The sequence below is a fragment of the Aulostomus chinensis genome, chromosome 1, assembly GCF_037954235.1.
Source record: "Aulostomus chinensis isolate RoL2024-O1b breed Wild chromosome 1, RoL_Achi_v1.0, whole genome shotgun sequence".
In the NCBI taxonomy this organism is placed as follows: domain Eukaryota; kingdom Metazoa; phylum Chordata; class Actinopteri; order Syngnathiformes; family Aulostomidae; genus Aulostomus; species Aulostomus chinensis.
Window position 1 is genome coordinate 67,276,717 of NC_141320.1, and position 20,113 is coordinate 67,296,829.

General features: G+C 51.1%; 2 protein-coding genes across 4 annotated transcripts; both read right to left on the reverse strand.

The window, feature by feature from the left end:
• Positions 1-204: 204 nt before the first annotated feature.
• On the reverse strand, positions 205-4,495 carry cyp27a2 (cytochrome P450 family 27 subfamily A member 2). Of its 2 annotated transcripts, XM_086202566.1 has the most exons (9): positions 4,100-4,495; positions 3,389-3,579; positions 2,959-3,158; positions 2,695-2,892; positions 2,443-2,606; positions 1,743-1,909; positions 1,577-1,658; positions 1,263-1,496; positions 205-1,191 (listed from the first exon to the last, which is right to left on the reverse strand). In XM_086202566.1, the coding sequence occupies exons 1-9, from the start codon at positions 4,349-4,351 to the stop codon at positions 1,078-1,080; spliced, it is 1,602 nt and encodes a 533-aa protein (XP_086058692.1). In that variant the 5' UTR covers positions 4,352-4,495; the 3' UTR covers positions 205-1,077. The 2 variants fall into 2 exon arrangements, with proteins under 2 accessions (XP_086058692.1, XP_086058693.1); XM_086202567.1 differs by lacking the exon at positions 1,577-1,658.
• A 1,870-nt stretch (positions 4,496-6,365) lies between these two features.
• On the reverse strand, positions 6,366-19,789 carry map3k2 (mitogen-activated protein kinase kinase kinase 2). 2 transcript variants are annotated; one of them, XR_015113323.1, is made up of 18 exons: positions 19,415-19,789; positions 17,652-17,724; positions 17,337-17,455; positions 16,578-16,618; positions 16,395-16,494; positions 16,186-16,299; positions 16,012-16,108; positions 15,620-15,750; positions 14,988-15,067; positions 14,838-14,902; positions 13,538-13,630; positions 13,232-13,465; positions 13,000-13,148; positions 12,671-12,802; positions 12,434-12,563; positions 12,183-12,360; positions 9,370-11,803; positions 6,366-7,306 (listed from the first exon to the last, which is right to left on the reverse strand). XR_015113323.1 is itself a non-coding variant. In XM_086202573.1 (17 exons), exons 2-17 carry the CDS (start codon positions 17,704-17,706, stop codon positions 11,584-11,586), a joined length of 1,938 nt encoding a protein of 645 aa, XP_086058699.1. In that variant the 5' UTR covers positions 17,707-17,724; positions 19,415-19,789; the 3' UTR covers positions 6,366-11,583. The 2 variants fall into 2 exon arrangements, 1 of the variants encoding a protein (XP_086058699.1); XM_086202573.1 differs by having other exon boundaries at positions 6,366-11,803.
• Between the last annotated feature and the right edge of the window lie 324 nt (positions 19,790-20,113).

The window sequence follows — 20,113 nt, forward strand, 5'->3', positions numbered from 1 at the left end:
CCTGACTGGCCGCCTCAAGTCTTGACAGCATAATCTGATGGAAGGAAGTCCTCACATGAACAACGAGTCAAAACAGGAGTCCAGTTCGTGAAGAGATCAAATATGCAGCGACAGATTCTCTGATTCATCCCTGCATCGCTGCTGTGGCTCCAGGAGCCCACAGCTGCGAGTCAAGAGGAGGAGCTGACCGGGAGACAACAACCAGCGCGAGTTGGTGGACTTTCACTTTTTATTTTTCTCTGCTGGAAACAGGAAAGTGCAAGCAAAGACACGCTGACATCATCAAATCCACCTTTTTCTTGGGTATGAAATACATTTCAGGGCAGTGACGTCACACGAATGAGCTCCGACCTCACAAAGTTCCCCAGATGGACCTGCTGGGTGTTTCCATGTTCTTGTCAGCAGGGGGCAGCGTGCGCCCAGAGGACGGACACATCGACTTTAATATCAAACCAGAGCTGGCAGGATCACTCTTATTGATCCTGAATGACACACTTCTGAGCAAAGAGCACAAGTCTCTCTCTCACACACACACAGACACACAGACAGACAGACAGACAGACAGACACACACACAGACAGACAGACACACACACAGACAGACAGACAGACACACACACAGACAGACAGACAGACACACACACACACAGACAGACAGACACACAGACAGACAGACACACACAGACAGACAGACAGACAGACACACACAGACAGACAGACAGACAGACACAGACACACACACACACACACACAGTTCAGGATAACCTTCTCTAAACCCGGGTATTTGGAACAGGTTTCTACTCTGTGTTTGATCGTTCAACAGGAAGTTCGTCCAGTTTTCTTTGAGCTTTGTGGCTGCAGTGGGCAAGCAGGACAGGTCTCACAGGTCGTGACCTCTGACCTCAGGCAAGGAAAGGCATTTTATTAGTAGAGCCGTTGTCACAGTTTGTCTCAAAGGGCACAGAAGCTGCAGTATGAAGATTATATTGTCTTGCTTCTTATTTCCATCCAAACATGAACGGCTGAGCAGCAGCCTGACGACATGGACGCCGCGTCGTGGCCGTCAGGGACGCGTTCCTCAGGCCCTGGACAGGAAGCGCAGGTTGATGGGCTGCGCTGGGATGAGCAGGGTTCGTGTTTTAGGCTCCACAGTCCCGCCGTCTCCAGGATGGACCTCGTAGTGCTGCATCAGCTGTAGGACACGTGAGAATGAACATGATGACATCAGCGCACGCATTCGCTCACGCTCGTCCCGCCACTCACCCTGGACAGAGCGAAGTACATCTCCATCTCTGCCACTCTCTTCCCCACACAGGCTCGCACGCCCACCCCAAAGGGGATGTAGCTGTAGGGGTGGTGCTGGTAGCCGCCGGGGGCCAGGCTGCCGCCGGGGCCGGGCATCTTCGCACGAAGCCAACGCTCAGGGACGAAGCTCTCAGCATCAGCGAACTCTGACTCACCATGACAGACGGCGTAGTGACACAGATGGAACTGAGTCTAAGAAGACAGCAGAGTTTCATCGCAACACGGCCGTTTCCTTTCTGACCGGCCCTGCATCAGGCTCTGCGTCCGTCTACCTTCTTGGGGAACCAGTAGTCGTCCACTACCACCTCATTTTCTGAAATGAGGCGTCCGTTTCCAGGAACCACTGGATACAAGCTGGCGGAGGACACAGAGCAACGCCAGCTGGAGCGGGAATCTCGTTTGGGAGATGACATGCAAATGTGAAGGTTCGAGACTCACCGCAGCGTCTCCTTGATGACGGCCTTCAGGTAGGGCATCCTGCGCAGGTCGTCGACACTCGGCTTCCGTCCGTCGGGACACACGGTGCTCACCTCCTGGTACAGTCGTTCCTGAACCTGACGGTCCCTGGACAAGTGGTACAACACCCACGACAAGGTGTTGGAGGTCTAAGGGGGGGGGGACATCACACATGGAGAACGAAGAGCTGTTAGCGTCCCATCATGGCCGTCATTCAGCCTCCATCTCAGTCCCATGTTGACTTCAGCCTGGCGTCTCACTGGGACGACATGAACCCGGTCAGAGCAGGAACACGTCTGGCGCTCCCCGGCTGGGAATGTGGCCGGACCTGCTCAGCTGCTCACACGAGCATCGGCTCGTGTGAGGACGCGCACGAGCATCGGCTGATGCGCGTCCTCACACGAGCATCGGCTGATGCGCGTCCTCACACGAGCATCGGCTGATGCGCGTCCTCACACGAGCATCGGCTGGTGCGCGTCCTCACACGAGGAGTCTTGTTCTGACCTGATCTCTCTCTTCAGGCTTGTGATTCTTGAGAAACAGGAAATTCCTAACATTGCTGAATTCCCTTGACTGGAGGCGAACCATGAAGCCTGAGCTGAGTCAGCGCCGAATGGCGTCCACTCCTGCTGACTCTTTTCATGACCTGAGGAGCGTCCTGTGACGTGCGCAGCCTCCTCACCGTGTCGACTCCTCCCAGCAGCAGCTCGGTGATGCTGATGTAGATCTCGGCTCTGGTCAGCTTGTCACAGGTCAGCAGGTAGGTGAGGTACAGGCTCCCCGTCAGCTCGCCGCCCTTCATCTCAGCTTCGATCTCAGCCACTCTCCTGTCGATGAGGGTCCGGGCTGCCACAAACACGCCACAAACACGCCACGTACACGTCACAAAACCGTAGGCCCGCTCAGAGCCTTGCTCTCTCCCAGTGCCGCCTACCTGTGTCGTAGAGGGTGTCCCAGGCCTGAACGAAGCGCCTCCAGAAGGGGAGAACGCCACGGCTCCAGCGCGGGAAGATGACCAGCGTCTCAGACAGTGTCATCATGTCGTTGACAGCGGCAATGAAGCGCAGTGTGTCTTTCGGGATGTCCTCCTGGAGGCAGCCCAGTCTGGTCTCAAACAGGATGGAGGCGATGCCTGCATGGGTGGCATTCAGGGAGAGGGTTAAATGAGCCCCCCCTGCAGCGTGTCTCACCTTCTCACCTTCGAAGCCGAACTTGTAGAGCTCAGCGGCCACGTCGGAAACTGTCGCCTGGTCCTGACTGCGACTGCAGAGGAGCTGGACGCGTCGCAGCAGGTCATCGACCACCAGCTGGATGATGGGAGCGTAGGCAGACACCTCCTTCAGCTTCAGCATCCTGGGGTTCAGCGCGCTGCGGATTCTGTGCCAGTCCGGCCCGGTGCTGAGGGGGAGGAGCGTGAGTGATCGGACGTTTGTCTGCAGCCTCCCCTCTTTCTAATCTCAGCAGGCAATAAGCGATCAATAATAACCGTCATTCATGGATTATTCTGGGATCTAGGAAGCCTTGAGCTCCTTCACCCTCATCAGTGAACACGGCACCTGAGTGTGACATCATCTGAGGTCACCGTGGGATACGGCGCTACCAGCGGTAACCTCACAACGGTCTCTTACCCCACGTGCAGCCCGTAGGCTTGCCCCCGCAGGTCCCTGTACTCCTTCCAGTGCAGCAGCTCGGCGCGGACCGGGTAGCGACCCTCCTGTCGGATCACCTGAGCAATGAGATCCGGGCTCGCCACGTTGACGAGGTCAAAGGGGCCGAACTTGGAGCGCCAGATGGGTCCATACAAACTCTTCTGCACACCCTGGAAGATGAAGTGACCGTCAGACGAGCCGCCGCCAGAGACGCATCCATCAGGAACCTGGCGCTGGCCTGAGGAGACGTCTCCGAAGCCTGAATGTCTTCGTTAGTGATGAGGGACATCCACAATCAGACACTGCGTTTCTCCAGTTATGTGATGCTCATGTGGAGTTTGTCTTTCTAGATCTCTGGACCTCTTGATTACTGCATAAAAAGACCACACAACGCCAGAAGGAAAGGCAGGAATACAAACCTGACAGGGGAATCAGACCAGGAGCTGATTCACCTGTCAGGTGCTTCTTTTTGTCATTCGGGAAAGTGACGTTTTTGCCCACTCATCAAGGGACCTGATGGAGCCCAACAGCACCAAACTGCGATGCTACAATATTCATCTTAATCGAAAACGTGGTCGTGCCTGGATGAAAATACATTCTGGACTCATGAACAAAGCTAAATTAGAAATCTCTGAAAAGACTGGGAGTTCAGAACCGGGAGCTGGAGCGCCAGCAGGTCTGCTTCTGTACCTGCAGCAGGTGGCTCTTGTCCGCGTACCCTTTGACAAAGAGCCAGTAGAGCGTGGTGGACGCGCTGGGCCCCGGCAGGTCGTCGATGCTCTTCAGTTTACTCGCTTCCGTCGTTGCCTGGACGTTCAGGTTCCTTCTGGGGGAAGAGGCCGCCAAGGCGTCGGTCCGAAGCAAACTGACCCGGGCCGGCTGGAAACGGGAGAGGAACACACCGAGGCGCAGAGGCCAGGCTGAGGCCGTCGGGGAGCCCATGACCGGGACTGTCAGACGGTGTTTCTGTTCCCTACTAACGATATGAAGAAGGAAAAAACACGACTGACAAGGGGCGACAACCTGAAAGTTCCCCCACTGGTTGACTGTCCGGTGGCGTCGAAACGGCTGGTCGACACTACCCTCTTGTGGTCACAGGACGGAATCGCATCCCAATTTCTTCGAATATTAACAATGTGTGGTGATTGGCGTTAACATGCCGACACTGCCCTCTTGTGGTCATCCTATATAATGCAAATCAACTTTTTCAAGAGAAATGCATTAAACATCATTCATGGCATTGTGACTACTGCCCTCTTGTGGTCTTATGATTCCATTACGTCGCTGCGTTGGCATTTTGTAGAGTGCCCTCCTGTGGCCACTGTACCTAATCACATACCGGAGATCAAAAACTTCTTCGAATATTCAAAATTGTGATGACGGGCGTTAACATGTCGGCACTGCCCTCTTGTGGTCACAGGACGGAATCGCATCCCAATTTCTTCGAATATTAACAATGTGTGGTGATTGGCGTTAACATGCCGACACTGCCCTCTTGTGGTCATCCTATATAATGCAAATCAACTTTTTCAAGAGAAATGCATTAAACATCATTCATGGCATTGTGACTACTGCCCTCTTGTGGTCTTATGATTCCATTACGTCGCTGCGTTGGCATTTTGTAGAGTGCCCTCCTGTGGCCACTGTACCTAATCACATACCGGAGATCAAAAACTTCTTCGAATATTCAAAATTGTGATGACGGGCGTTAACATGTCGGCACTGCCCTCTTGCGGTCACAGGACGGAATCGCATCCCAATTTCTTCGAATATTCACAAATGTGTGGTGATTGGCGTTAACATGCCGGCACTGTCCTCTTGTGGTCATCCTATATAATGCAAATAAATGAACTTTTTCAAGAGAAATACATCCAACAGCGTCAATGGCATTTTGACTACTGCCCTCTTGTGGTCATATGAGTCCATTACGTCGCTGCGTTGGCATTTTGTAGAGTGCCCTCCTGTGGCCACTCTACGTAATCACATACCAGAGATCAAAAACTAGATTTTAAAGAAATATAATCAAGAAAACCTGGTTCAATGAATGCAACATATAATGTGACTTGACTTGATAAGTGTTCATATTACAGACTTACCGTCATGTTCGTTTTTATGGTCTCTGGCCATTTCTACTCTTCATGTAGCCGTTAAAGAGAATGTTACATAAATGTATGGATATTCCTTTCATGTTGGTGAAAGAAAACGCAACCAAATAGAAGCACTCAAGTGCGAAAAGAAGGGTTGGCCAGGGATTCCCCCCCCCGGAGCGCCCACCAGCCACCGTGGGGGGCTATGTTTGTTGTGCGCTTTGGCGTTTCTGCCCTCTAGTGGCCACAATCAGGAACTACAATGGTCAACACTTCAATGTATCCATCCATCCATTTTCTATACTGCTCATCAGGGGTGTCAGACTGGTCCAGTCAAGGGCCATGTGGCTGCAGGTTTTGATTCCAACCAAGCAAAAGCAACACCTGAATCTCCTTAAATCAACTAAGCTGTGCCCACACAGCTGATTTCTTGGATCAGGGTCACAGTCCATGGCAGGGCCACCACATAGAGACACACAACCATTGGCTCTCCCGGCCACGCCTACGGTCAATTTAGAGTCTGGATTAACCTGGTCCCTCTTGATGTCTTTGGACTGTGGAGGAAGCTGGAGTACCAGAGAGAACCCAGCAGGAACAGGGAGAACATGGAGACTCACCCAGAAAGACCCCGTGCTGCAGCCGGGACTCCACCCACAACCTTCTTGATGGGGGGCCACAGGGAGGACCACTGCTCCACCCACAACCTTCTTGATGGGGGCCACAGGGAGGACCGCTGCTCCACCCACAACCTTCTGTTTCCACCAGAGGGCTTTGATTGATTCCAGCTTGATTCATTTTATTCACGACTGTGTTTCTGTGACCGTATTCATGGACTCAAGTCACACACACAAATAAAACACACCAACATGTGAAATAAATATCTTTTAATGTTTTCATAATTGTAAATTATGAACACAGAGCTGTCGCAATACTCCAGAATTTTGCCAAAAAACAGCAACCATTCGACGGCACCGCTGTGTCTCTCAGGACCCAACCATGCATAAAATCTCCCATTTAAAAAAAAAAGTAAAATAAAAAATATATATTAAAAAATTATGCGTACCACTGATATACAGATCTGATATAAACAGGCGTATTGGTCACAAACCAATTAGAATTATAAACATGGCTTCTTTTACAAGACACAGAGACCAAACATGTGGGATAGAAGTTTCTTTAGAAAAACAAAAAGGGTACCTTTCATTTTTTACATTTGTACATTATTATTTGTATTTTCTTATCATTATTATGTCCCCCTCCCAGGTTGAGAATGCTCAAGGCATTTCGGGCGCAGTGTCAATTGAGCATAAGTTGCAGTAAATGCACATCTACAAACACACACACACACACACACACACACACACACACACACACACACACACCCCAGAGTGGCAGCAGTGGCTTGAGACACTGAAGAGGAAACTTGTAAAAGTACAGGTGTATCGTGGCGCTTGCAGGTACCGGTAGCGAAAAAGTTAATCCACTGTGGTGAAGGAGGCCATCTGATGGTAGAAATGAGACATTACATTCATGTAGAAGTCCAACTGCAGTAACACACACACACACACACACACACACACACACACACACACACACACACGTGTAAAAAAAAAAAGTCTTTAAAATGTGCAAAGAAACAATCACTGAGCTGAACGAGCGACGGCTGACAAAGAATCATGAGAGCATCAGTGAGTTGGCGGCCGCGTTCAGACGTGGGGCCGACGCGTCCCGACCCACGCAGCCTTGGTTCTGATCCTTGGTTCTGATCCTTGGTTCTGATCCTTGTGTCACCATTCATGAAGCATCAAACCTGTGAGCCACACAGTTTATAGTAAACAAGAGCGAGAAGAAAGCAGCAGCCCAACATGGCTGCACCGGAGAGAGTGGGAGTGTGGATGAGTGTGTTTGGACTAGAGGAGCGAGTGGGTGAGTGTGTTTGGACTAGAGGAGCGTGTGTGAGTGTGTTTGGACTAGAGGAGCGAGTGGGTGAGTGTGTTTGGACTAGAGGAGTGAGTGTGTGAGTGTTTGGACTAGAGGAGCGAGTGGGTGAGTGTGTTTGGACTAGAGGAGCGAGTGGGTGAGTGTGTTTGGACTAGAGGAGCGAGTGGGTGAGTGTGTTTGGACTAGTGGAGCGAGTGGGTGAGTGTGTTTGGACTAGAGGAGCGAGTGTGTGTGATCGTGTTTGGACTAGAGGAGCGAGTGTGTGAGTGTGTTTGGACTAGAGGAGTGTGTGTGAGTGTGTTTGGACTAGAGGAGCGAGTGTGTGAGTGTGTTTGGACTAGAGGAGCGAGTGTGTGAGTGTGTTTGGACTAGAGGAGCGAGTGTGTGAGTGTGTTTGGACTAGAGGAGCGAGTGTGTGAGTGTGTTTGGACTAGAGGAGCGAATGTGAGTGTGTGTGTTTGGACTAGAGGAACGAGTGTGTGAGTGTGTTTGGACTAGAGGAGCGAGTGGGTGAGTGTGTTTGGACTAGAGGAGCGTGTGTGAGTGTGTTTGGACTAGAGGAGCGTGTGTGAGTGTGTTTGGACTAGAGGAGAGAGTGTGTGTGTGAGTGTTTGGACTAGAGGAGCGAGTGGGTGAGTGTGTTTGGACCAGAGGAGCGAGTGGGTGAGTGTGTTTGGACTAGAGGAGCGAGTGTGTGAGTGTGTTTGGACTAGAGGAGCGAGTGTGTGTGTGAGTGTTTGGACTAGAGGAGCGAGTGGGTGAGTGTGTTTGGACCAGAGGAGCGAGTGGGTGAGTGTGTTTGGACTAGAGGAGCGAGTGGGTGAGTGTGTTTGGACTAGAGGAGCGAGTGTGTGAGTGTGTTTGGACTAGAGGAGCGAGTGTGTGAGTGTGTTTGGACCAGAGGAGCGAGTGTGTGTGTAAGTGTTTGGACTAGAGGAGCGAGTGGGTGAGTGTGTTTGGACTAGAGGAGCGAGTGTGTGAGTGTGTTTGGACTAGAGGAGCGAGTGTGTGAGTGTGTTTGGACTAGAGGAGCGAGTGTGTGTGTGAGTGTTTGGACTAGAGGAGCGAGTGTGTGTGTGAGTGTTTGGACTAGAGGAGCGAGTGGGTGAGTGTGTTTGGACTAGAGGAGCGAGTGTGTGAGTGTTTGGACTAGAGGAGCGAGTGGGTGAGTGTGTTTGGACTAGAGGAGCGAGTGGGTGAGTGTGTTTGGACTAGAGGAGCGAGTGGGTGAGTGTGTTTGGACTAGAGGAGCGAGTGGGTGAGTGTGTTTGGACTAGAGGAGCGAGTGTGTGAGTGTGTTTGGACTAGAGGAGCGAGTGGGTGAGTGTGTTTGGACTAGAGGAGCGAGTGGGTGAGTGTGTTTGGACTAGAGGAGCGAGTGTGTTTGGACTAGAGGAGCGAGTGTGTGAGTGTGTTTGGACTAGAGGAGCGAGTGGGTGAGTGTTTGGACTAGAGGAGTGTGTGTGAGTGTGTTTGGACTAGAGGAGCGAGTGTGTGAGTGTGTTTGGACTAGAGGAGCGAGTGTGTGAGTGTGTTTGGACTAGAGGAGCGAGTGTGTGAGTGTGTTTGGACTAGAGGAGCGAGTGGGTGAGTGTGTTTGGACTAGAGGAGTGTGTGTGAGTGTGTTTGGACTAGAGGAGCGAGTGTGTGAGTGTTTGGACCAGAGGAGCGAGTGTGTGAGTGTGTTTGGACCAGAGGAGCGAGTGTGTGAGTGTGTTTGGACTAGAGGAGCGAGTGTGTGAGTGTGTTTGGACTAGAGGAGCGAGTGTGTGAGTGTGTTTGGACTAGAGGAACGAGTGTGTTTGGACTAGAGGAGTGTGTGTGTGTGTGTTTGCATGTTTGGACTAGAGGAGTGTGTGTGTGTGTTTGTGTGGACTGGACCACAGGTCCGGCTCCACAGGCTAACAGGACTCTCGTTTATTGGTCATGCACCTGCTGCGCCTGGTCAGAGGCTGTCTGATGACATCATGAACTTCTAGCTGCGATCACTCAGGACACACGCCAGCGCCACGTCTGAACTGGGCCAAAGGTAGTGCATCATGGTCGGTGCAGTGCTGGTGCCAGAACCGTAGCAGGTCACGTCAATAAAACCACTCCTGCTTCCATGGCGGGAACTCGTTCTCCATCTTGAGTGCATCAAACACGTCACCAAGTGCCTTCAGCCTCTCGGGAGCCGTCCTGAGGCTTCCCTCTGCTTTTTTAAAGGTGCTGGCAGTAAAATGTGGCTCTTTAGTACCATCTAGTGGTCACTGAGGGAAGCTACAAGATCGAGAAATTCATTGTTTTCCATCAGCCACCTGTGGAGGTTCAGGGTGAACACATTCAACTCTAAGGCAGATGCAGGAACTCTTTTCTTCACTGACTCTAACATTGCAAGACATTTCATTGATTTGTCTGAAAGAACGGGACTCCAGACATTCCCAGGGCTCCACCTGCTCCTCGCCAGGATTCAGTGCAGATGCCAACGATAGCCTGATGGGACCAACGCGGCCAGCAGCCTGGCGGGTCGCTCATCTCCACATCCCCAGCTACACTGCTGAGCCTCCTGCCAGGTCTGGTTTGGTGTTGAGGTCCAGTTTGTGAGCGGTCAAAGTTCTGGTCTTTCATAGCTACATCATGACGTCACTGCAAACGTCTCCCTACGCCAGCGCCGCCACCGGACTTCACCATCACACTGAAGCAGCTTTGCTCCTGAGCAGAGGGCAGACCAGACGCGACGCCCGCGCTTCTCTCAAATGGTGGTCATTCGGTGTTCGTCAGCTGTCATGACCCCGCCCACAGTTCCTGACACGAGCACTTTGCTCGACTGCTTCCTAAGTACCGACAATTTTATCGAAGGCATTTCAAGCCCGCGTGGATCAGAAGGCAGAGTAGAACCAGGAGTGAGATGGAGGGTGGAAGGACCACATTCGTCAGCGCCTCAGTCGTTCGCCCTCTCGCGTTTCTGTACCGTGGAGCTGCGAACAGTCAAACTGACTTTAACTGCTGCATAGTTGTGAGTGTGAGGACAGACGTTTGGGGCCAGGAGGACACTGCAGGGGCCGGGCTCCTTAAAGTGACAAGGTGGATGATTTGGTAACAACAGCAGGTTGTTGTTCAGGAGTGAAGCTCCGGCTGCCACAAGAGAAACTTGGAAATGGAACCGTGGGTTCAATGAAGAGCAGCTACAGAACACTGGCCAGCATCAGGACCACTGCCAGCTTGTTGCCAGGCAACACCGGATCGATCAGAGCACCAACACTCCTCACACGCTCTTCTTCTGCTTCACTGCTCCCACTGATCAAACTGTCGGGGAATTCAGAGCAGACGACCTCCTCTGCAGACACAGAGTCTCGTTTTTAGGGTTAAATGAACTCACGTGTTCGCCAGTGACATCCTAGAAGTGGAAAATGACTGAAGTCCGCCATGACACGTGTCGACCAGTCTGATCGACTGAAGAAGCAAAGGAGACGGGATGCACCGGAGGAGACGTCAGCTCACCCTGAAGCAGCCCAACCCACGAGTGGGAGGGTACCTGGTTGGCTGGCAGACAAACCGAACGGGCGGGGCCAACAGCCACATGATCAGCTGGTTCCGTGTTCCTGCTGTGAAGGCAGTTTATCCACCAACTCTCATTCCAACTGCTTCAAAAACAGAAAAGGCACGTGGCAAAGAACAGAGACGGCGACTGAGGGAAGAGGGAAAGGTGGACAGACAGGGACGCCAAGGGGAAGCAAAGCAGGCAGGGATGTGGAGTGTTCTGTTTGTAGCAGCGGGCCCAGGTCATCGCCATGGAGACTACATTCTGGGGTCGGGATCGCGAGATGGGTGCAGGCTTCTGTAGGTCCACAACACCGACTCCAAAACAGGAAACGTTTGAAGAGAAACGGTACAAACATTAAAAATGAGAGGAGAGTTCATCGCTGGAGGACGAAGTGCTCGACTCCTCCTTGTTTGAGAAATTAAGGTGCAACTTGCGGAAAAAATAAAACAAAGTGTCTTCTGTGGCAGTCTCATTCAAACAGAGACCCCTGACACCCAAGCTCCCTCCAGACAGTTATCCTGGTCCAATATGGTTTCAGTGTGGGGGGGGCGGGGTCAGAGGCAATGCCGCCCCAGCAGGTAAGGCCGTATCTGGCAGTTCGTCAGACGGGTGGGAATTTCAGGTTAATGTACAAAGATGTGCCTCAGGAGCTCGTCCGCAGACGGCCGCAGCTTGGTCTCCACAAAAATGCGTTTGAGGAACTCTCGGCAGTGGTCGGACACGTGGGCGGGCAGCACAGGGTTAGTGGGCTGCGTAGCAATCTTAAAGATGGCTGCCATGGCCTCGAATTCAGCCCACGGGGGTCGCTGGGTCAGCATCTCCACGACAGTGCAGCCGACACTCCTGAGGAGCCAACAGTGCAGAGACAGAGGACTCTACCATCAGACAGCCAAGACGAAACACTCACAAACATCCAGAAACAGCATTCACTTGCAGGCCTGAGGGCTTTTTGTTTTTTTCAAATCTTAAAGTGTCATGGTTTCATATTCTGGTAGAAGTTGTGGGACCTGGTACAGGACAAATACCACAACTGGATCAGTAGCAAGTTTTCACATTTTGCAAAAATGTTCTCAGTATTTCTGAGGGCAGGAGCAAAGAAATCTCAGATTCTCAGGAAAGAAACACTTTTGAAAATACTCCAAATGACGGAACTACGAAAGCTCAATCCCACATCTCAAGGTTGTAAATCAAGTTAGGAGGAGCAGGACTGCAACGGTCATACCAGATGTCGGCCTTCCTGCCGTAGCCTTCACCGCTGATCACTTCAGGGCTCATCCAGTAGGGGGTGCCGGTCACCGACTTAATGCCTGTTCCTGACAGACAGATGGTCTGCAGCCGCCTACTGGCCCCGAAGTCTCCCAGCTTCACGTTCCCCACCGAGTCCCGGAGGATGTTGGCCCCTGAACACAGCAGCACAGCCGTGAGCCGCGTCCACCAGCAAGACTACATGAGGACAAGCGCTGTCCACCTCACCTTTGATGTCCCTGTGGACGATCATGTTGCTATGCAGGTAGGAGACGCCCTCCAGGATCTGCCGGGTGTAGCGCCGCGTCACGTTCTCCGTCAGCGCGCCGTATGACTTCAGCTGGTCCTTAATGGAACCCTAAACACAAAAATCACACATGACAAAGCTGCGCAAGAAGGAAGCTGATTTGTCGCCCCACACAGCGCCTCAGCGTTCTCTTTTCAAAACAGGAAGTCAGCACTCACTCCAGGCATGTACTCCATGAAGATGGAGAGCGTTCGCTCCATCGTGTCTCGCAGACAGCCGTAGTACTGGACGATACGCTCATGACACAAATTCTTTAGGAGTTGGATTTCACACTCCAGCGCGCTCACCTCCTGTTTCAGACACAAACATCACCAGCTGTTGCTGCACCTCCATGAATCTCACAAACACCAACATCAAGGTATTGGCATGTTCACTCCCCTAAGACCGCATCTGACTGATGTGCCTTTTAGATGTTGTGATCGCATAAAGTCACATGACCACACTCGGGTAGAAACGTGCTTGTTATTAACGTCTCAGGCCATCTGACCTTGCTCGTCTCCGGACTCTCTGGGTCAAACTGGACCTGTTTGACGGCCAGTTCCCGTCCAGTATCGGCATCGTAGCAGAGGAAAACCCGCCCGAATGCACCCTGACCGAGAAGCTTCCCCAGCCGCCAATTGGTTGGAGCGCGTGGAGCTGCACGCCAACATACATCACACATCAGTGACAGAAAAAGCAGGTCAGACATCTTTCATCATGAACTCATCGTGACGACTCACAGCGGCTGGGCGGGCTGATGTCCATGACAGAGAGGGTGGGGGTGGTTGTTTGGTTGGGCTCGATGTCACTGCCCCTTCGCGGCCGCCTGGCGGGCCCCGGGGCATCCTCGAGGTCGGGGGTGAAGACGCTGCTGCTGCTGCTGGTGCTGGGTGACTGCTCTGTGGGGCTGAAGCTGACTGGCGAGCGGAAACCGTGAACCTGTGTTCGCCGAGCGCGAGGAAAGGTCTTCCTCCCTGACACAGAGGAAACACGCCTCACAGCAACATTCACATGTCATCTGGTACTGTTTGAGGGAAATGACTCACCATCACTGTAATCTTGAAGGCCGAAAGGAATACCGTATCGCCGAGGGTACGTCCCCCCCTTCCCTGACTTGTCAAAGACCGGGATGTCGTACTCTGGAGACGAAGAGGAGAGGAGTTTATGATCAAGGACGAGTGCCGACCCAGGGGCTTCAACAGTTTGTTCACTGCCATGGCAACCAACGCCCAAATCAGCATCCCATGGTATTGTTTGGGGTTTTTGTCCATGAGGCTAAATCGGTCACCTTAAATGAGGCAGTGGTGCTGCAACAATACGAGTCAAAGCATGAACTATCAGGCAGCTTAAACTTCCTCATTGTGAGTGACATCACCAGCACTGCTGAACCTGGCGTTGACACTGAGCGCACCACAGCCAAGCCTTAAGAACACTGCACAGGTAAGAAGTCAAACAAGTCAAGCATCTGGAAGACGTTCCAAATGTGCAGAAATGAGCCCAAAATAGTGGCGCTCCAGATCTGCCAAATGGAGGTGGCTAAGATCAGACACATCCTGGCTCAAGAAGACGCAGAAAAACTAGTCCCTGCTTTTGTCACTTCCAGGCTGGATCACTGCACCTCCCTCCTACCAGGCTGGACTAATAAGTCCCTAAAGACTCTCCAGCTGGTCCAGAACGCTGCTGCCCCCCTGACTAGAACTGGTAGCAGAGACCAGGTCTCTCCTGGACTGCTTCTCTGCATGGCTCCCTGTCAGATTCAGAACAGAATTTAAAATTCTCCTTCCACCATCAAAGTCCTCAACAATCAGGCTCCTTCATCCCTGACAGAGCTCCTGGTCCCCTATGATCCAGCTAGAACCCTTCACTCCCAGGATGCAGGGTTCCTGCTGGTTCCTCGAGTTCTAACAGTAGAATGGAGCCAGAGCCTTCAGCTATCAGGCTCCCCTCCTGTGGAACCGTCTCCCAGTTTCAGTCCAGGACCCAGACCCCCTCTCTAGGTTTAAGAGCAGACTTAAGACCTCCTTGTTGATCAGGCTTATAGTCAGGACTGCTTAGGCTGGCCCTTAGATCTGCTGCTCTAGGCTCAGACTGCTGGGATCTCCCATGATGCACTGGGCTTCTCTCTCCTCCTCCTGTCCTCAGACGTGTTACTGACTCCTCTTCTTCTTCCTCCATTCTCTGTCTTTGTCTCTGTCCTGCTCTTTTGCTCTCTCTCCGTCCCCACTGATCCTGGATCTGCTCCACCTTCGTCTCGGTGCTACAGGTGACTTTTGATGACCAGTGTGGCTCTCATCATCATCATCACATGTGAGAACCACTGAAGATTAAAAGCACACACACATTTACCTGGAAATTCCTGGTGGTTGTCCGGGTAGCTCTGTGCTCGAGGCATCCTCGACTTTGGGTATTCGCTGTTAAGCAAAGACAACAGTCAGAAACGACTGAGTACCAGATGTCTTTCTGTGTGAGCCGAGCCCGGTCATGTTCACCCCTCACCTGTCCAGGGGGCTGTCTAAAGACGGACAACTTCCAGACGCAGAGTTCTCCGGACTGCTCATGGACAGCGGGTCCAACATCTGAGGACGAGGAGAAGAGTCTCAGGAAGAGGAACTCCCACCCTGGGTATCTCAAATCATCTTCAGTGCAGGACTAAATTTTGCTCTACAGTTTAGCTTTAAGCTGATTTTCTATTTTCTGTAAATTATTTAGGTTAGGGTTCAATTTGAATTCCTCTTAATGCTTATTTGTTTCTGCAAATTCCCTCACTGTTCAAAGATGCTACATTACAAATCAAGGCGTCATTATAATGAACGGCAGCCTCTGAAAAGGTGCTTTAAGACATCTCCACCTCTGCATGAACATGAACAGCTGTATGCCACTGTAGTCATGGCTCACTGGGTGACCATGGCAACTACAGCACCAAGGGAACAATAGGAGCTGCTTTTTCTGGAGCCAGCATTCATTATCAGCAGTGAACAAACATCCAAGAAGACTTGGAGCATCTTCAGCTTCCAAGGATGAGCTGGACAAACTTGCAACATCAGCAACGCCACGGTACCGAACATGTCGCTGTCTCACCGCCACAAACCATGAATAGAAACAACACAGGTGGGACTGAAGAGGCGTACCTGGTCCATGCTCTCAGGAATGAACTCCCCCTCGCTGTTGATGCTGGTGAAGGAACCGTTCCTCGCCACCTGGTGCAGCGCGTCAGGAATGTATCCTGGCGGAGGAGAGCTACGGTCTGTCGAATGAGAGCCTGAAGATGGAGGGGAAGGTATTGTTACATATTCTGTTACGGTGACACAATCAGCATCTACTGGATGGGTCAACAGGTGTGAGCCACTCAATCGATATTCCAAGGTGTTCTGCTGGATTATCCAACCACATTTCTCTCCCTGAGCATTCCAGAAGGCCGGCTGCCGGTCTGCAAAGCTCAAGTCGTTACCTCCAGGTTATTTAGGATGGGATCGTTACAGAAACTGCAGTCATTTCTCTGACAACATCGGACATTCCTCACCTACTGACGCCAGCATGTTCTTCTTGTCTGCCACCCTGAATCCCGTGTTGTCCAGCTCCTCGTGGGACGGCAGCAGGTCCATACTAGAGGAAGAGTTCTGGAAAAAACAAATCAAACAGTGATACTCCAGATGAGGGTCAGAGTGGAAGGTTCGCAACCTCCGCAACAACGAACCTGAGAGGAGATCTGGAGCACCAGGAGGATCTTCAGGCTCTTCATGTGAGCGCTTCGATCCAGCAGCTCCACGGCTTTGTCCAGGTCGTCCTGAGTCGTCAGCGGAATCACCAACTACAGAGTGAAAATAGACAAATGATATCGTGATCCTGTCACTGACGCTGGTGTCCAATCCAACCTGCTTCTTCAGTGATGGACCGGCTGTCTACCTCGTTATTGGTGTAGTGAAGGTCCATCGTCTGACCGAAAGCCACTTTAGCTTTTGCTCGCAGGTCGTCCAGTTTGAGCGGTCGAGGGAACTGCAAGATCCTGCAGAGATGAAGAGAGTTCAGAGGTCAAAAGGCCACGGTGAAACATCACTCAACCGTATGCACCACATGAGGAAGTCTCACCTCTTCTCCCCTTTGAACTCGAACTTCACTCTGACGTCATTCTGTAGAAAAAAAACCCAAAGACATGAACGGACAAGATATCTCCTGATGACCTGGCATCACAAACACGATCTCAGAGTGTTCAAGGAGCGTGCATGTCCCGCTCAGCTCTTTTCTCCACATGACAAGTCATCAGAAAACAAAATGGAGAACTTTCAAATATTAGGGTTGTTGTTCTCAATAACGTCCCAGTAAAGGGCCGGCGCATTCATCTGCTCAGCCGCAGGGACTCTCTGGAGGTTTTCTTGTACATTGATGAGCGAAGGTCACCCCGCCTTTAGGAAGAGAGCGGAAAATACCCGTCTGGTGATAAGCACAGAGACCGAAGAGGCCACGAAGCGCAAAAAGAGCCCGATGTGTTCGATCCAGGACACGTCTGAGAGAAGCAGAAACCAACCCCTGTCTTTCTAAATGGAATCATGGCATAAAGGAATGAGGACAAACTCCCAAATCTGATTCTGTTGGTTGATTATTTTCTACATTGGGCCTGTTCATATCTTTAACGTTCATGATGTGCTCATGCTCCACCGCGGTTTGAAACTGTTACAAAGTGACGAGTGAACTGAGGTTGAGAGACAAGAAGAAGGATCTCAAATCAAATTGGTCTCTAATTGTGAAAAATCCAGGAGACAAAGTTGCAGTTAACACAAAGTAAAAGTGTTTTCAGTCAAATGCATCTTGTGATGCATTTACGCAGCCTTGAGAGCAGCCGGCAGGTACCTGGTTCTTGGGCGAGGAGGCTTTGGTTTTACCCAGGTCCGAGAGGAACATGGCTGGACGGCTGGAGCGGTGCAGTTCAGCCAGGTCCTGCATGATTGAGTTCAGCGCCTCCTGCTCATCTGAAAGAGGTCCAGATTTTGAAAAGAACAGCTTTTTTGCGTAAGGGTGATGAAAGGTCATGAGACAAAAACAGAAAAATAAGAAAACTGCTTTCCTGAGACATGAGAGGAAAACATTCTTTGGGTTTTAAGATTAAACATGAGATGATGCTGGTTTTCAGCCAGACAGCCACAGTTTGGGGAAACACATACGTACCCATCATCATGGCACGGCGATTGACCCAAGCGGCCAGGAAAGAGGATTCTCCCATCAAAGGGATTCCTTTCTCCTGCAACAGCAGCAGACAACATAAATCCTGACGTGCAGACCATCGGGACACAAGTTTGAGCCTGAAGCTGCTGACTGATCAGCAGATCTAAAAACAGAGCCAGATGAACTGCCTTCTACAATCTGACCAACTCTGTGTGCGTGCGTGTGTGTGTGTGTGTGTGTGTGTGTGTGTGTGTGTGTGTGTGTGTGTGTGCGTGCGTGCGTAACACAGGATTTTCTAGCCTGTTACCTATGTGATGCTTTATCAGGGGTTCTGTTGGCTGCGACTGCCACAAACACTTGACTGCCAGTTTCCACTGCTGCTTCGTTTTAACCGTCATCATCACAACACACACATTTGCCACAACAACTCTGTCACAACATGCCAAGTGCAAGAGGAGTGGTCTACATGTGACCCAGATGTGGTCGGACATGTACAACCTTCCACTGGCCTCCTCTCTGGCTCATCTCCCACCAGGTTTTCAGATCAATCATTTGGGATCTTTGGTGTAACCCTGCACATCTTCTCCTGGGTGCAGGCAACAACGCCACCGCTCCCGCTGGCTCTTACAGCAGGTCCACTTCTGACTCGCTACTTGAAGGCATGGCCCTCTCCTCTCTCTATGACACCAGTGTAAAGTGCAGTTCTACGTCAACACCTGACTTGTGACACTTGTAATCCTGAGTTCTACATCTTGTGGTGCTACAGAGACGCAGCAGCTACAGGCTGGTTCTCTAGCAACATTCACACCATCATGTTTATAGTCTATGAACCGTTATTACCACAACAATCACGAGTCATAACTGTCAGAATAACCTCCATGTACAGGGGAAAAACATGAGCCAGCCTTTCCTAGACACACACATGACTCTGAATATTGCTACTTCAGAGTGTCAGTTATTCATGCTTCACCCTCATCCTCCTCACACAAGAACTCCTGAACAAAAACGCGCTACCTCGCCAGAGCTTAGGGGAGCACCGGGATCCTCCACGGATGTTTGTTGATACCGGGCCTGAGCTGGTCACGCGTTCAAGGGGACAACAGAGCAGGAAACTCAGCCCACAGCATCTCTGTGCAGTCTGAGCGTAGAATTCAAGATGGCCCCTACTGATGAGCAGCTGATTGGTTATTACTCATGAGAGTCAAGGATCGCCGCTGATTGATTCTGATTAGCAGGTGACGTCTAATTTGACAGTGTCACCAGTGACGAACTGATCACTTCCCAGTTTGAGAAGACGTCGCATCCTCTGCAAAAAGAGAACTGGCAGCGTAGCGATGCAAAGCCCCTGGTCCCTCCAAGTCGATACCAGCATTACTGCCAATATTATGGCCTCTACGGTAGATGATTACCTTCAAATGCACTGATTAGCGTTAGCTGGTTTAGCACCACAAGCTCTAAAAAAACAACTGTTGCTAGCCCAATTGCCACCGCGATCTACGCTACGATGTGCCTCATAAATCACTTGGCATTCTAAAATATAATAACCAGCCAAGTTGACAATAAAAATGTAGCAGGTAATGTAAGCCGAGTGGCTAATGATAGCCCTGAGTTCCGTGTCCAGCTAGCTGTCGGGAAGTTATCAAGCTAAGCTAATGCTAAAGTTAACTGGCCACCTAGCTATTCAAAGCTCCCCGCACCGAGCAGCCACTAAACGACCAATAAATAGGAAAATCAAAGTGATGGACCGTGCATGTTTATTACCTCACCTGGGGATTAACTGTATTTTCTATTCACTTCCTCATCCACAGGGCCGGTGACAGGAGCCCCGGGCCCTGCGGAGAGCCGCTGGAGGAAGCAGAAGTTTGGCAGTCCGCTCCCAACTTCACTCGAGTCCTGCTGGGCCACGACGACGAGGCCCCGACGGCTGTCAGTTTCGCTCGCTAGACGTTTTCTGGAAGAAACGTGCCGATAGAACCATTCGTCCAGTTGGGTAGCTCCGTTTTCTGTTTGGTAATAAAAGCTATTTATCAGACAGACTTCATTTTGTGGCAGTTTGCACCATGGCTGGCCGACTACGGTAGCTCTGCTCGCTGTTGTCTCAGCTACGTCAAGGTAACAGGTGACGACGAGACTGTACCGGAAGTGTGAACGTTTGGCAAACAAAATAAAACTGCTAGAGTCCTCGCTGCGTGAAAACGAATCGTTGAGCTTTTATCTTGACATTTCCCAAGGAGGAACATTGTTTTCGATACCAACGCTCTTGACTGGTCTTAACCCCCAACCTCGTTGGAAGAGTCCAACGAAAACACAACCTGTCAGTTGTTAGAAATGTGTCCTGGATCACGACAGAAAACCCTTTGAAAGATGTTCACGCTTCTTTTATTTATGATTTTTGCAGTTGTAGAGGGAAAAATATTTGTTGACTGATACTTTGCAACCACTAATCATGCAAAATGTGTTTTCTA